At 30.3% G+C, this 17924-nt stretch overlaps 1 protein-coding gene across 1 annotated transcript; it reads left to right on the top strand.

The window, feature by feature from the left end:
• Positions 1-8044: 8044 nt before the first annotated feature.
• On the top strand, positions 8045-8763 carry LOC111031196. Its single transcript, XM_022311046.1, has 3 exons — positions 8045-8235; positions 8313-8521; positions 8587-8763. Exons 1-3 carry the CDS (start codon positions 8103-8105, stop codon positions 8761-8763), a joined length of 519 nt encoding a protein of 172 aa, XP_022166738.1. The 5' UTR covers positions 8045-8102.
• Positions 8764-17924: the final 9161 nt, after the last annotated feature.

The raw sequence follows: 17924 nt of genomic DNA, 5'->3' as shown, positions 1-17924 counted from the left end.
TTTGTTTCTGAGACTGTTAGCTTCAACAATGCCTCGGAGTGTGTGGACCGTATCCGTGGTTGATAGGCCTTTTCGAAAACCAAACTGCCTTTCGTCCAGACCATTGTTCAAGTCGGGGGAATTTCTAAGACGATTGTCTAGAATTTACTCCAATATTTCTTTTTGGGCCGTTGAGAATGCACAGCGGCCTATATGAAGACGGTTGGTCCAGTGGCATGTTACCTTTTTTAAGGAGAACCAGCCTGGCAGATTTCCATGTTACAGGGAAGTGGACCTCCGAGAGATACTTGTTGTATACTCTTAATAGGAAGTCTGGTTTGCATCTGGTGTAGCATTTTAGCACATGGTTGGTAATACCGTCTGGACCAGGGGCACTGTTGCTCCTGAGCGAGCGTGGTGCCGTCTTTATTTCGTCGAGCTGTATGGCCGCGTTATTCGCTTCTTGGGTGCTGCTAGCTGACCACTCGTCCTTGGGCCTTTTCCGGTAAGTCGGGAACAACTCACGAACTATGGTCTCAACTCTACCCGGTATGCCGATCCCGGGGATCGGAGGAGGTTTTGTTAATTTCCCCATTACAAGTTTATAGGGCATACCCCATGGGTTATGCTTCACTTGGTCACATAACCTGCGCCACTTTTCGTCCTTCGCTGCCTTGATCACCTTTACCAGAATCCGTTTCGCCTCCTTTGCGTTTACTTCCTCTTCGATGCAAAAATGAGGTCCCAATCTTTTCTTCTTGCGTTGAGAAATTTGCTGTTTTACGAAGGGAACCAATTTCGGAGGACCACCAGTATACAGATTTTCGATGGCTACCGCTAATCAGGTATTCTAGATACTGGATGTGAGGAGTCTAACACACTCTTCTGCTTCGCAGCTGGTCAAATCCAAGTCCGGTGTCGATTCGCTTCTCCGAGGGTCGCTTCAAGCTTCTTGGTGTCTACTTTGCGGGAGCTCCTTAAGGATGGCTGCTGTTTGATTTCGAATTTTGAACCTGATGTATCGATGATCGCTTAGTGAGATCGTGTCCAGAACTTCCCAATTGACAATTTTGCTAACCAAAGCTGGGGAGGCGATCGTTAGCTCTATTATCGACGATCCATTTCGATTGCAGAATGTGGGAGTGTTGCCTGAGTTGTAGATTATTAGTCATTTTCTTTGTTTTGTCACCCCCAGTGCCCGTTTGAACACGTGGCATTTGTGGCTGCCTAGTCGGTGGTCACTTGATTCTTCCTCCTTGCAGAGGAGGCAATTAGCATTTCCGACTCAATATGAGCTCTTGTGCCCTTCCTCACCGCACTTTCAACAAAGGTTGGATCGTTCATCGTTTGATGCAGAACGTATTTTCTCAAAATAATAATAATTAGTAAGTATTAGGCAGTTTCATACCTCTAATATAGCTTAAAATGTATAATTATAAAACAGTGTTCATTAAAATAATATCAATTAAGTACCTATTTAACTAAAAGTTATTCATACAAATAATAAATAAAAAAACTGATATAACTTAAAAGCATAATTATAAAATATATCAATAACAAAAACATAATAAAAACTAGTAAACAAGCTGTTAAAATATATAAAACTGATAATGTTTGCTAATATTTATAATAATCTTTATAAAATCTTTTTGAGCAGAAAAATTGTTTGTTGTTAAAAAAATTATATTTAAATAGATACTATAATATAATAAATTTATAGTAAAAATAAAATTTATAAATAAGACAATCTTAATATTATTAAGAAATAAAATTGGAATTGAAATTAATACTGTAATATTTAATTTGAATTATAGTTGAGGAATAAAAGCATTTAAGCTTTATCATTTTTCAAATGACAACGACGGTCATTTAGAATTAATCCAGCCTTTGAAAATACTCTTTCACACGGTACTGATGTACCTAAATAGCATAGTGTTCGTTTTGCTAATATGTGTAGACACGGATAGTTATAACTTTTTTCACGCCACCAATTTAACGGATCGTTATTTCTTTGCAGTATAGCAACTTCTAAATAACGTTGGACTTCAATGATTGCACGAGATGTTGATGTTCCAGAAGGTTGTACCTCTACTGCGTTACGATCAATTGTGTCCCAAATTGATATACTTTGATGTCCAAAGTTTGCAAGTCCCGTACCTCTTCAGAACCATTATCAGGTGGCGGAATTTGTTCATTACGGTCTGCTGTTTGATTGTTTTCAATTCGAATAATCGCTGTCAAGTTTTCAATAATATCTTCTTTTGTGGTCTCAAGAATCAATGTACTATGCAAAAAGGGTATATTTTTGAAACGAAGGTCTTAAAATGTACTTCGGCATAACGTTCTACTCTTTTCTAAATTTTTCCAGGAGTCTTCTTCAAGCATAGTACACAATAACTTGTTTACAATATCAAGAACTCTAGGGTTTTAATTCATTTTAGACATTTTACTGTATACATCTACTAGACCCTGAGACAAAACAATGACCAGTGAAGATGTCATGAATTTTTCTCCGCTTACTGCTCTGGTAGCTTCTTCAAAGGCTTAAGAACTTGGCACATTTCTTTTAGAATTATCCATTCTTCACCTTTAAGGTTTTCCGGCGCTTTATCCAGTAATCCTAATGTACCACGAATAGAGTCCTCCAATTCAACAAACCTACTTATCATATAAAATGTTGAGTTCCATCGAGCCTGAACATCTTGAATTAATTTTTTTGGTTGACTGATACCATTATTAATTTGATAAGTATGTAGTTTATTATTTGCCACAGTACTTTTTCTAAAATGTGTTATAATTGCCTTAACTCGATCTATCAAACTATTTTCCAGTATAAGGGAAGACTGAACAACAAGATTCATAGTATGTGTAAAACATCCCACAGATTTAAGCTGTAATATATTTAATGCGTTTTTTATATTATTTGCATTTTCCGAAACTGCAAGAACAGCTGTTTTTTTCAAATTCCATTCATCTAATGTTTCTTTTATTTTTTCACTTAAATTTACTGCTGTGTGATGTCATTAATAAATTCAAAACACCCAAGGATTACTGAACGTAAGCTGAAATTACTATCGATGAAATGGATAGTAATAGCCATAAAACTTTCATTGTTACGAGAAGTCTAACAATCGGTTGTCATACAGACACTTTGAGCTTCCTACTCAACCAACTCTTTCATTTGAACAACACATTTTCATATAAAGCTGGTATACATGTTTTGGATATAGAGTGTCAATCGTGAAGAATATATTTTGAGTTTAATAGCTTCACAAATTCTTTAAACCCTTCATCTTCTACTACTCTAAATGGTTGGTAGTCTTTTGTAAACAATTTTAAAAGGGCTCCATCAATTTTTTACTATCAACAGTCATTTTTTTAGGAACATAACCAATTATGCTAGTTTGCTTACGTTTACGTGCAACTTCAGTTGGTCTCAATATACAACTACTGGCTGATGAAGATACAGGTGCCATTGGCGATCCAGATGTAGAAGGTTGAGGCTCATGAGTTTCTGAGTAATCTGGATTGTCAATATTATCATGGTGGTGTTATATTCTTAAAAATATAAATATAAACATTGAGTTAAATTACTTTTTATACTTTTTTTATTTTATTATATTTATGATTGAAACTTACTTGATTTGACTCACTGGATTATTAGCTGGTGAACAGTTTATTAAGTGCTTGTTGGATAAATGTTTTTTGAGATTTGTGAGTGTGGATTTATAAGAGTATTTACGTTTACAAATATCACATTTTGCGTGAATTCCATCAATTATAGTAAAATGTTCCCAAACACTACTATATTGATTATCAATGTTAATATAACTAAATACTTTTTATTAATATGGATTTTACTAAAACAAAATGTGGTTACAGAGATGGACTTGTTCAGATCACATTTCAGAATACTTAAGAATAAAATAAAACAGACCAAATATGTCTTATCTGGTTTCAATAACAGACATGCAAGAACAAGAATACTTTTTTAGTTAAAAAGGTGTCAAAATTAAAACTTATAATTACATAAGAAATTATAATGACTATGAATAGAATCGTTTTAATTATTTGTGGGATTCATTGACATACAACAATGACTATTTTAGTTTCAGTTTATAGAAACTCATTTAATATTATATTAACAGATAATAATATGTAAAACTTTTATTGTTTATGCAATTTAATAGAAATAGTAAGACAATTGAACTTTTAAAGTTATTTGTGAATATTTACATGATTATCCATATTTTCAGTCAATATTACCATAGGAGAAGGAACAATAAAATAAATAAACAATTTTATTCATAATAAGTATGCTTTAATGTTCAATAATCAATACATAATAAATTAAATATATTGTATTCACATTTTAGGTAGAATTATTTTAGTATATATTTTCATAGCACATAATAATAATTGATAGTCTACTATTTTGCTGTAATATTTATGGGACAAAATTATTTGATTATTGTTTTATTTTTTAAATCAATTAATAAATATCCACATAAAAAAATTTTAAAAATTCTGAATTACTGAATTGCACATTGATTTAAATTTTTTGTTGTTATGTCTGAAGACATTTTTTCTAATAAAAATAATGCTCCAATTTTCAACATCGAAAAAGATCCCTGGTAGTAAATTATATCTAGTTTGTACTTTGAAAAGTTCAAAAGTACAAAATTCTCATTCTACTTAATAGATCCTCAAGAAAAACAAAAAAAAAATCACATCTCTACACTTTCATAATATCATAATAATAATTAATTGGTCATCATGGTCCATGATAACCATTTTTTTGAAAAAATAGTTACAATATTATTGAAATAATTTTTTATGTTTGGTTTTCGTGCTTAATCTTAAGGAAACCTGTTTAATTGAATACAAAGATTCATCATTGAATGTTCTCAATAAAAAGGTAAAATAGACACATACTGTACATTGTACAGCAAAGCAGACATGAACGGTATATGTCCGGGCGAACCGATTTGAAATCGTCGGGAACCGGCCGCAACATCCCAGCAAACATAGCACGTATAATCTACGTATATAATGAGTATAACTTTGGTGAATACATATACGTAGTTAATATTCGTATAATAACGGTATAATATACGTTAAAATGTATTTATTTTACGTTTAAAATACGTATACGAGTACTCGTATATTTTTCGTGAAAAATGCACGTTTAATTAACGTTGGTCATACGTTGATTGTCGGTTGGTCGAACTTACGTCGAAGCTTGGGTATAGTTATACATATATTTTACGTTTAAATTACGTATACGAGTACTCGTATATTTTTCGTGAAAAATGCACGTTTAATTAACGTTGGTCATACGTTGATTGTCGGTTGGTCGAACTTACGTCGAAGCTTGGGTATAGTTATACATATATTTTACGTTTAAATTACGTATACGAGTACTCGTATATTTTTCGTGAAAAATGCACGTTTAATTAACGTTGGTCATACGTTGATTGTCGGTTGGTCGAACTTACGTCGAAGCTTGGGTATAGTTATACATATATTTTACGTTTAAATTACGTATACGAGTACTCGTATATTTTTCGTGAAAAATGCACGTTTAATTAACGTTGGTCATACGTTGATTGACAGTTGGTCGAACTTACGTCGAAGCTTGGGTATAGTTATACATATATTTTACGTTTAAAATACGTATACGAGTACCTATTCCTATATTTTTCGTGAAATATCACGTTTATTTTCCTATAATAGGCGTACATGTATGGGGGAAAACCGATAAACATTAAACGTAAAATGTAAAACTGAACAGAGATAATATGAACCAATATACAATAATAAACGAATAACTAACGTTGACAAAGCGTTGAATAAACGCATGACAAAAATGAATAAACGTAGAAGGTGGTATCATATATTCTATAGAACAATTCAACAATTATATAGAAGCGACACTCGATCAGTTGCAGCTGATTGTGGTCTTGTTTGCCTATGATCTGAAGTCTGAACGAAAAATATGGAAACGAGCCCGCGGGCGCGCACCAATATGATGTTAGCCCCTTGGTTACCCGTATATGAAAACGTTTACCGCTACGTATATATATATAATATACATACATATAATATAATATAAGCAGGGTATAGAACTACAATATAATAATAAGTATTATTATTCATTATCATTATTATTCTCATGTTCTATGAAGGTGGGGGACCTTGAACGTTCTAGAATATTCAATACGTGTAAAAAACTAAAAATAGATGAGATATGAAACCCAACTGCAACGATACAGCGGTCGCGATTACGATGCAACTCGCTTATTGGTTAGAAATATACGCTAGTGTGTGTGTGTTCCGTGATCTCAACACTCTCGTTAACGCCTAAAACTGTTTTCCGTTGTCCGTTGAAACTTGAATGTTGGCATCATCAATTACGTTATTATTAATTAAAGTCGTCGTTTTTTTGTTGTGTTGTGACTACAATATACCTATAATTAATACAATTGTGGTTTATAAATTATAGATGGTCATCTCCATTTTTTTAGCTGAGCTGAGCTGTTAACTTAAGTATTATTATTATTCCCTATAGATACATTTTAAGCCCCGTCCAGACCAAAGAAAAATTTATCTGAAATTTCCGTTAACATGCGTTTTTCCGACATAACATTATGCATATAAATGTCGTCGACAATATTATATATTATGTTTCCGATTTCCCGTCATATGTTTCCGACAAATGTTTCTTAGTCTGGACCCGCTGGCTTTAGATTTGAATTCTAATATCCTGTTCCCAATCCAAAATATTTTACCTTTTAACTAAAGAGTTATTTAATATATTATATATTTATAAGTAATTAATAATCATTATAACCATTATATTATATACATGCATGGCCAATAATCCGAAATATTTAATTTATTAATATAATTATTAAGACATTATAGGTACATACTTACAAATTTATGTAAATTATATACATTTCTTAAGAGTAATGAGGAGAATGATAGTATTAATTTAACTATAAATTACATAGGTACCTATTATATTAATATCAGTAATCACTGATCACATATTTACATATTGTTGTACATTTTTGTCTGTCTACAGCTAATGTATTGGTATTACCTAATTAGGTAAGACACTTATAAGTGTCTGATTCTATTAGATAGACAATATTATATTATATTGTATTGTTTTTTTTTCATTTATAGAAAATGCCTAAGTATGTTTATAAACCAACTAATAGCTTATCAAATCGCTCCAAACGTCAACGAGAAAAGCTTACTGCAATAAATACACTGCCCATAAACTATATTAATCCGTCTTCTGTTTCGTCAAAACCACCTCAATTAGATGTGTTAGTTACGGAGTCGTTAACATGTTTGAACCACCATTCTTATTATACGACACCATCAGTACTTCCAAATTTCAATGTTATTGAAAATGTTAGTTATAAACAACCTGAGATTAATGAAAGAAATGTTGTGTCTGATCTCAATACTTTTGAATCTAAACTAGCAACATTAGTTGTTACTTCAAGAATTCCTAGAAATTGTGTCACACAATTACTAAAACTTCTAAAATCAATTGATAGTTTAGAAACTATAAAATCATTGCCAACTGATTCTAGGACATTATTAGTTCAGAATTTCTAGAGAACACCAATTGTAAGAAAAGTAATAATTCTTTAATATGCAATTATTATTAACTGCTATTATGACTTATGTTGCAGCAATAAATCAACACTCTCAGGTCCAACAGCCTAATAAAAATTGTTCCAGATTTCTTGAGAACTCCAATTGTAAGAAATGTAATAATTGCTAATGTGTAAGTGTCATTAACATATATTATTACTTATGTTGCAGCAATAAATCAACAGTCTCAGGTCCAATTGACACAGATTCAAAAGCCTAGTAAAAATAGTTCAGAATTTCTAGAGAACACCAATTGTAAGAAAAGTAATAATTCTTTAATATGCAATTATTATTAACTTCTATTATTACTTATGTTACAGCAATAAATCAACAGTCTCAGGACCAACTGACACAGATTCAAAAGCCTAGTAAAAATAGTTCAGAATTTCTAGAGAACACCAATTGTAAGAAAAGTAATATTAAAGCAATTATTATTAACTTCTATAATGACTTATATTGCAGCAACTGATCTACAATCCCAAGACCAATTACAATATTCAGATCATAATAATACACAATATTATACAATACATGATATGGTGAATATGATGCAACAGATGAGTCATAAAATTATGAGTGGTAAGGACAAATTTATTCAAATATTCACTTGTGATCTTATTATTTTTATCTAAATAGGTGTTTATTTTAATTTTAAGTGTACAATCAGATGACATTTAATCAAAAAGAGTTGAGCATTATTAAACTAGATGTAATAAAAAATCAAGAACTCTTAACTGAAGTCATTGATAGATCACGCCTTCAAGTAATAGATAACTCATTTGATCGATCTAAAATTGATATACCACTATTGAATATGGACCAACTTAACGCTCTCGAAGAAAACGATGAACAAAAACAAGTTTTAGTAAGTTATTTTTTAAGTTATAATTTGTTTAAACTGTTTTGATTAATTTGTATTATTATGATTAGGCTCATATCATACGCAGACATGGAAAGTCTTTTGATGCTAAACGGACAACATATCAAATAATGAAAATGGTGATCGATAATCGTTTAGCTGAAGGGTTGAATATGGGAGGAAAAAGAGGGGAAAAACGGGCATTTGGGCGACTAGCTATCTGCACTTTAATAATTGGTAATAACTAATAAATAATAATTTTATCTGTATATTATCAATTTTCTCAAATTATTGTATGACATAAGGTACCTTATATGTACCTATAAATGAGTTGTATTGAGTTTATGAGAAGCAAATTATCAGAAGTAAATTGTCAGTGCACTATAGTTTAAACATGTTTGTTTTCTTTCTCTGATCCACAAGCAACATATTAAATTTATACTTAGCAAAACTTACCCAGTGTTGTTTCTTTTAGTATGTGTGAATTCACCTATTATCAAACTTTTAGTTTACATTTTAGAATATTATCTGTGTTGCTACATCCTCCATTTTATAATATTTTTATTTATAGTAATGTTACATTTTTTTTTTTGTTTTTTTTGCAGATGCTATTAAAGATTTTTTCCCAAATGAGTCCATTTTGGTCATAAAAACTTACATGAGTGATTGGCTAAAGCAAGCGCCAAAAAGAAAATGATTTATAATATTATGATGATTATTTCTGAATATACTCAATATACAAAAATATATTATTAGTTTTTAGAATTTTTACATCTTTTATGACCTATAAGCTTACAAGTTTCAAATAACCTTTTTTTTTTTTTTTAACGTGGTATCGAGGACTGGAGGAGGAACTAAGGTGCCAGTACTTCTCCTAATAAGGTGCCAGTACTTCTCCTACTAAGGTGCCAGTACTTCTCCTAAGTGCCAGTACTTCTCCTAAAAGGTGCCAGTACTTCTCCTAAAGTTTCAAATAACCTACCAAATTTGTAAATTAAGTATAGGTACTTACAATAATGATATGTTTAATTACTCACGGATCCACAGTTTGTCTACAGTACTATACTTAAATCTAACTATTTAGATACTTTTGTACACATAACGTTTATACAAAGTTTTTACGTAAAAATCTTATATACATACCTTGCGTTTACACGTAAATATTTAAACGATATTTATACGTAGAATATACCTTGCATTTATACGTAGATTTATCTACGATAATTATATGTAGATTTATCAACGCTATTTATACGTATATTTATCTACGATATCTATACATAGATTTATCTACGCTATTTATACGTAGATTTATCTACGGTATTTATACGTAGACAGCTAAACGGAATTTCAACGGATAATAAATGAGAGGGATACCTACACGTATTTTATACGACGAATAAACGTAGGAAATTACGAATATTATACGTGGAATAACCGTTAAATATCTCTCTTTTGACCCAAAATTATCCTTCAATTACACTAATAATCAACCAAATATCATCGTGTATTCTACGTAGTTGTGGTATACCGTATACGTAGATTATACGTTTAATACATGTATATTTGTTTGCTGGGATGTTGCGGTTGTCTTTACCGATGCGGTTCGGAAAATACCCCAAAACACTTTATTTAATATTGAGCCGACCACATGTAGATTATCGGTTGCGGTTTTAAATTTAAATTATAATATTTTATAGTTTATAAAACATTGATAGTTTTTAATTGTATTAACATACCTAAATTAACATGTATTCTATGGAGAAATTAATTTCGGAAGTCCAGAACTATCCTTGTTTATGGGACATGAGTTCTAAAAAATACAGCGATAAGGACTTAAAAAAATCATGTTGGATGAAAGTACTGAGGTAGTTTATTCAACAAATTGGAATAATTTTTCATCAACTGAAAAAGAAGAAAAAGGCAAGACCTATTATGTATTAACGTAAAATTATATTTACAAAACTATATAGCTATGTATGTAATATTTTTTTATAACTAAGTATATTTAGAATACCTGCATAGTACATCATACAAAATAATTAGGTACCTAATTTTCGTACATTTTATTTTTACATTTTATTTGCCACAATTGTTTTATTATATAATAATAATAATATTATATTGATTATACATTTATAACGATACAATATGGCTAACTTAAAATAGAATATTTAGAAAATAATTTTACTTTGATAATATACTTCATGGTTACTTTGTACTTATCCTGAAAACTAATATCTAATGCGATTTGATTTCAAAAACATTTTAATCAAGAATAATAATAAATATAACATTTTAATTTGAACATAATGTTACATATTGCCATATTGGTAACTAAAGTGTTGTTCTATATTGAAATGGAACAGCCCCTTGATTAATAAAATAATTCGCAAAATTGTCTCTAATTCCATTCCATTTCAATTTATATGTCTGCCATGTTCTTGAAAATCGCCAAAGTTATTTATATAAGCCGTATCTGCAATATCTTCATCATAATTACTTCTGTCTCTTTTTCTAACAAAGTATGCAAAACACAACATGCTTTTATGATGTGATCACAAAAATCGGGTTCGACTAGAATAGTTGTGTGTAATACATTCCACTTATTAGCTAATACACCAAAAGCACACTCGACAGTTCGTCTTGCTCTCGATAGCCTATAATTAAATATTCTACGAGTATTATTCAGCCCACGTCCTGGATATGGTCGTAATAAGTTAGTGTGTAGTCCAAATACCTCACCGGCAACAAATACAAATGGTTGTAAATTATTTTCCGTCAATGGCAACGATACCGAATCAAAAATTTGTAGTTGGTTTGTATACAACTTTTTCCCAAATACACTTTGTCGAAAAACGTTAGAATCAGCTTCTTGCCCGTACGCTCCGACATCGACAAAAAATGAAATTTAAATTCGCATCTACCACCGCCATGAGTACGATTGCAAAATACTTTTTATAATTATAAAAAAGAGACCCAGAATTGTTTGGGTTTCTGCATCTTATGTGTTTTCCATCAATGAATCCGAGACAATTTGGAAAAATTGGTTTTTTTATAAAAAAGTTCAGAAATCTCAATCCATTTTTCTCGGTTTGGTTCCGGCATTTCCGTGGGTTGTTACACTGACCATACAATTTGACACGTTTCACGGACAATTTGGTTAATAGTACTCTTGCCAAAACGAAAATCTAAATGTAGTGCAGAAAAATGAATCCCCTTTGACAAATATGTGCTCAAACATACATATAGTAATACATATTAACATTATTATATATTATCATTACCGAAAAAAAATGTATTCAATTACTTTTTTTTGGAAAAATAACCAATTTGTAAATCTAACTTAGACAAATTTTGATAATAAAAACCTTTATTTTAGTCAAGTAGTTTATTTTTTACAACTGTTTAAAGTATCAATATTTTATTGGAGTAAACTAATTTGAAACTTAATAACTTTTTCAAAACATTATTTTTGGGAATTTCCTGTAATAGATAGAAAGTAGTATATTTTTAAAGTATATTTTCCTATATTATTTGTCATAATTTTAACTAGGGTCAACTTTTTTTGAAAAGCCCTGTTAAATCCTGCTTATAAAATTTGTCGACTACCTATGTATTTTTTTTTTTTTTTGTTCATAACAATAAAACCCGTAAAAAGGGTATTTTATAGACATAGTATACTCCGCACAATTTATTACTATTAGACAATTTCAATGTATGAGCTTAATTTCGATGAAATCAAACATAAACTAGTCTAATATTTGCAATATCATATTATTTTAAATTAAAATATTCCCCACGCTTTTTGAATCGGCAACCGATAAAACGCGTAGTGTGGTCGGTCTTCCCAATTGCGGTTAATCGGGATACATTTTATCGGCAACCGACAAAACGCATAGTGTGATCCGGCACTTAAACACTAAATATTAAAATAATATCTATACCGAAATATAACACTATAACAGTACAGCACTATAAATAACACTATATTATAGTAACAGTATAAGCATTTTTCTAATAACAGTATTATACAGCAACAGTATCAATCATGATCAATATTCAATAATAGTAACTGTTATTTTCACTGTTATTTTTTGAGTAACAATAACAGTTTGTAAGTTGCAACAGTTACAAAAATTGATAACAATTTTCCGTCACTAGCCTCCGTGTAGTGCTGGTCGTGCGGTCGTAGAAAACGCAGTAGTGACTTCTACAATCCGGTTCGCCGAACGGCCGGCCGACGGTTCCTAGCGCGGGTGTCGCGCGCCACCGTTGTCCGTCGTCGATTGGCGGTTTGTTTGAAAAGCACAGCGCGGATTTCCGCGTAAAGGTTGTTTGAATTCAAACTGCCATCACGCGGGACCCCGTCAGTGTTATGTGTAAAATATATACGCATTAAATGTAAAATTAAATTAAAAATACAATCATGGAATAATATCATACATTGTAATGGGTAATTAAGTATTGGTAATAATATTTAGACATTTAGTATAAGGATATAGGGTTAGGAATTAGGTGGGCACTGCAAACATTCACAATAAAATACTGAAAATATGAAATGTACTTATGACCGACCTATGTAATGCAATTATTAACGAATATGTTATATAAGTACCTAAATCTATTGATTCTGGTCTATATGGCTGCCATGGTTGGGGTTAAGTAGCTATAGCCTATACTATAGGTATTTTAAATTTTAATATTGATATAAGATAGGGAACAAGCAACACAATGTGTATATACTTTCATATTTTCATTCCAAACATTTTATTTGTAAACATAGCTAGAAATAAAACTATACATTTCTTACATTTACAAAATCGATGTAGTCCTACTTAATAGAAGAATTTATCTGAGAAAAGATGTTTTTAACAATTGGAAGTAGGTAAGTAAATACCTACCTATTTCCTATTTTCATCCTGTAGCTTTAAGCGTAGACCTCTTTTTGGTTTTTGTAATTTCTAATGTAGAAAATACTGATTCACAAGTCGTCGCTTATACACCACGTATCACGGTTTTTGTAGGTTTCTAGGAGCAGCAAATAACGTGATTTAAGTGATTTATACTTACTAATTTCAGTACTGGTAATGTTTAATTAATATATTTTGCACTTATAATGTATTTTAAATACATAAATATTACATTTAAAGTAAAATAATGGTTTTAAATGAGATACGTGTAGTTATAAAATAATAATTTTGAGATAGGTTGTTTTAATGATTTTCCATGTATGGTTTTTAAAATGTATAATGTTTAAAATATATTTTGTTTATTTTTTAGAACATTAAATTAAAATACGTTTTTAATATTAATAAGTACCATATAAATTCTTTTTTTATTATTAGGTATAAAAATGAAAAATGTATTTCAATAAATAATAACAAGTTTAAACAGTCTGTTACTCAACAAATAAAATATTAATTAAAAAAGAATTAGGTATAATAAAACATAACTATGTAGGTATAAATTAACTAGTAAATAAAATTAACATTGCTTTTGAACAGTCTTTTGTTACACAATAAATAAAATGTTAATACATCATTTAAACAATATTTAAAAAATATAATCAATCATGAAAATAAATCAACAAGTAGGTAAATAAAAATAATAACAGTTTTGAACAGTCTTTTGTTACAACTAAGATTAAATTAAAACTTTATAAATAGTATTTTAAAAATATAATACAAATTAGTAAAAAAACAACAAGTAAAAAAATAATCAAATTTAAACATTATTTTTTTGGTCTTCATTCTTTAATTTTTTTCTTGGCTTTATGAACACTCTCATCCATATGTGGCAATGCGTCATAAAAACAAAGACAATCATAGGGCATTATGGACTTTAAACTTTGAAGATCATTCCACTTATCCAAGCTAATTTTTTTGGGGTGTTGATGAAGTGTGGGAAACTTAAAAATAACTTCTTTATCAATTTTGTTTGGCCTTCTTGGCAACTCATTAAAAGGATCACTGTAGTTCAGTTTATACAATATAACACCTATTAGACAGTATTGTATAACTCTTAAATCTGTCACAACAGGGTCAGAAGCTACTCTTCCTGGTTTATTGATTCATAAAACATCAGCTTTTTATTACTGAAATCTGAAAAAAAATTGAATGTTATTAATTTAGAGGTGTATGGAAATGAATAAATTCTGGCTTCTTATGTTAGCAGAGATAGTTGAATTGGTAAATAGCAATCAGTCTTCTTAAGTTTTCTTTCAATCACACTGTGAACACTGTCACACTCCATTTCAGTGTGACCATTCTCTAGAAACTTTTGTTATAGTTACGTCATATTTTATACATAAATGTACTAAATCATTTGACATTACACAATTTCTGTTTTATGCAGTGCAACCATCAGAGTAAATTATAACTGGTTTTAAACTTTTCTTTAATGTTTCTTTGATAACATCAATCAAACATGAAACAATTGTTGATGCTACAAGTTCAGTTTGACTTTCATCAAACCAATAATTAATGCTTTCATGAGTACTCAAATTGTATACAGTATATTTGTGAACAGCAAGTTTCATTTTAAAACATATAGAACTTGCTTGTGAATATGGAAGCAATTGTATCGTCATTAAATCACAAGTAAAACATGACATTCACCAGCAGCTGCTAATATTTTGTCTTTGGATTTTTCACCTCTTGCTTCATTTTTTTAAAAAACATTCACTTGGTACTCTTCTTCGGGCCAGTTTTTCAAATTATATGGACAACATTTGTCACATTGGTACTTTTTGGGTGAGAAAATTGAAAGATTTTTTTGGAAAAAAATATTGTCAAATGCTCTTCGGCATAATGGTTTTTCATTATCAGTTTTACATTCACTAAAATAAATGTTGTAAAGTTGTGTTATTGATTTTATTTCTGTCTGTAAGTATAATTTTCTTGATGAATTTCTACAGTAATGAGATGGGAGTTTTGGAAGTTTATCAAAAAATGTATTCAAGTAATTATTTTTGTGTTTTATTGCTTCTTAATCTTCGATTCCCACTTCCTTTCTAACATATCTTGGAGCTTGTGATCCATAATGATTTTTATATTCCAACCAATACCTTAATGTATTTTCCTTAATTCCTAGAGTACTTAAAAACATTTGTTTACAGACCTCTAGTTTATCATTCCCAACTTTTAAATAATAAAAATAAGAACCATGATGTGTACCGTCACGTTGTTATTCTTAGTGAAGAGAGCAAGGACGTATTTTAAAAGAATATATGCAAAGACGCTTATTTAATTACTAAAATAAGTGTTTATTATTACGAAAACTACAATGTACTGTATCTTAAATGCTTAATTACTCTAGACTTATAACATAGATTTTCTGTATTACAAATTAGGTTCTGCCTGAGTGCGTATAACTCTACGACTAACCGGGCGGCCGTGACCATGGAGCCCTCTGTGTAACGACCAGGGTAGGAATTGCTGGATAAGCAGATTCCAGCTCGAGCGTCCGTTCCGTAGTCACGTACACCAGTATGCATATCATATTACTCTAATAAAACTACGTACTATGCTCCATTATAACATACCCCCAGGGCCAAAATGGAGCATAGTACGTAGTTTTATTAGAGTAATATGATATGCATACTGGTGTACGTGACTACGGAACGGACGCTCGAGCTGGAATCTGCTTATCCAGCAATTCCTACCCTGGTCGTTACACAGAGGGCTCCATGGTCACGGCCGCCCGGTTAGTCGTAGAGTTATACGCACTCAGGCAGAACCTCATTTGTAATACAGAAAATCTATGTTATAAGTCTAGAGTAATTAAGCATTTAAGATACAGTACATTGTAGTTTTCGTAATAATAAACACTTATTTTAGTAATTAAATAAGCGTCTTTGCATATATTCTTTTAAAATACGTCCTTGCTCTCTTCACTAAGAATAACAACGTGCCGGTACACATCAACCATTTCTTCGAGATGTGGCGCTTTCAGTGGTTCTTTGCTTGGGAATTACTTTATCTACCAGTGACAAAACAAATATTTGTTTTTCTTTCCACAATGTCATTGACCAAAATTTTTTAAAAATATCTAAACGATCTTCATTTTTTATGTCCAAACAAAATCTTGTTTTCCATTTCTTACATACTTTAGACTGACATGGTGGTTCAAGATTTCGTCCTTCTCGAGGCGTGTCATGTAAAATATTCAAAGTGTTATCTTTTTGCTTTCTTCTGTACCCTATGTATGATTCTCCTTTAAGTCTTTTGATTTTAGTTTCATTTCTGCTCCAAGAATTTGGATTTGAAACTCTATTACGTTTCCTACCATCATTTTGTAAATTGTTATAAATGTCTTCTTCATATTCAACAACTTCAATATTTTGGTTATCAGTTATTGGAGAAATTATTGTGCTAGGTGTATTCAACGTTTTCTCATCTATACTCAGTAAACCTTTTTCTTCACACTCAATAGTTTCAACATGTTGATGTTCAGTATTTTGTTCCTGCTGATTGTTAAAATTATCAAATTCATAGAGTTCAATATTATTTAAGTTTATTTCATAGTTATTGCCATCTTCAAAAAGTGTGATATTATCCTGTTGCATAGAACTATCATTATTATTTATCCTAGTAGTTGTTTTCTTACCATGAGATTTTTTTTTAACAGCATCAAACAATTCATCAACAGATTAAAAATTTAGATCATCGCTGTCATATTTAGACTCAATATTAGACGTCATGTTCTTACTAACCATTTAAGTTTACAATTGATCACCTAAAAAAAAATACAAATAACTTTAACTATAAAATATATTATGGAATCACATCTCATTTTATTTGATTTGGTAACTATACTTATCTCAACAAATTGAATTGTATATTTTCAATAGTAAATAACTAATTTTGTGCATGTTTAATTAATATGACTCTTTCAGTTTTTAGTACTACAGACTCCCCAAAATGAAATAAATTACTACATTAAACAAAATATTAACTGAATATATTGAATAAACTAACTTTAGGTCGACGTCTTCACAATGCTACTGTCATGCTGTGTTATTTAAATAAATCTAGTGTTGCCAAAATGTGCAACCAAAAAAAAAGTAAAAAGGTGATAAAAAAAAAGCTAAATAAGGCTAGATAAAAAGTCTTCCAAAAAAAGGTATAAAAAGCTATAAATTATTTTATAGGATAATAATATAATAATAAGATATATTTTAAAGATAAACATAATATACTATATTTAAAACACAGATATATAAAACAACTAGATAGCCGACTTCCTATACAACACCGCAGGAGGGCATGAATAACGCCGCCATATGCAAAGCTGGCAATGTTTACATTGTTTACACGTTATCATTGTAATGATAACGTGTTATTTAATTTTAAATATTATTAAAATAATTAATAACAATTTGCTTCAGTAGTTACATAAATTAAAT

Source organism: Myzus persicae, unplaced genomic scaffold (genome assembly GCF_001856785.1).
Source record: "Myzus persicae strain clone G006 unplaced genomic scaffold, MPER_G0061.0, whole genome shotgun sequence".
Classification (NCBI taxonomy): Eukaryota; Metazoa; Arthropoda; class Insecta; order Hemiptera; family Aphididae; genus Myzus; species Myzus persicae.
The sequence above is the reverse complement of the archived record's forward strand: the minus strand, read 5'-3'. Positions and strand labels throughout refer to the sequence as shown.

Excerpts from the sequence above, each read along its gene's own strand:
- LOC111031196 (XM_022311046.1), top strand. The coding sequence starts at position 8,103 with ATGACTTATATTGCAGCAACTGATCTACAATCCCAAGACCAATTACAA. Across the intron at positions 8,236-8,312 it reads GAGTCATAAAATTATGAGTG|TGTACAATCAGATGACATTT; the intron begins GTAAGGACAAAT and ends TTTAATTTTAAG. Across the intron at positions 8,522-8,586 it reads ATGAACAAAAACAAGTTTTA|GCTCATATCATACGCAGACA; the intron begins GTAAGTTATTTT and ends TATTATGATTAG.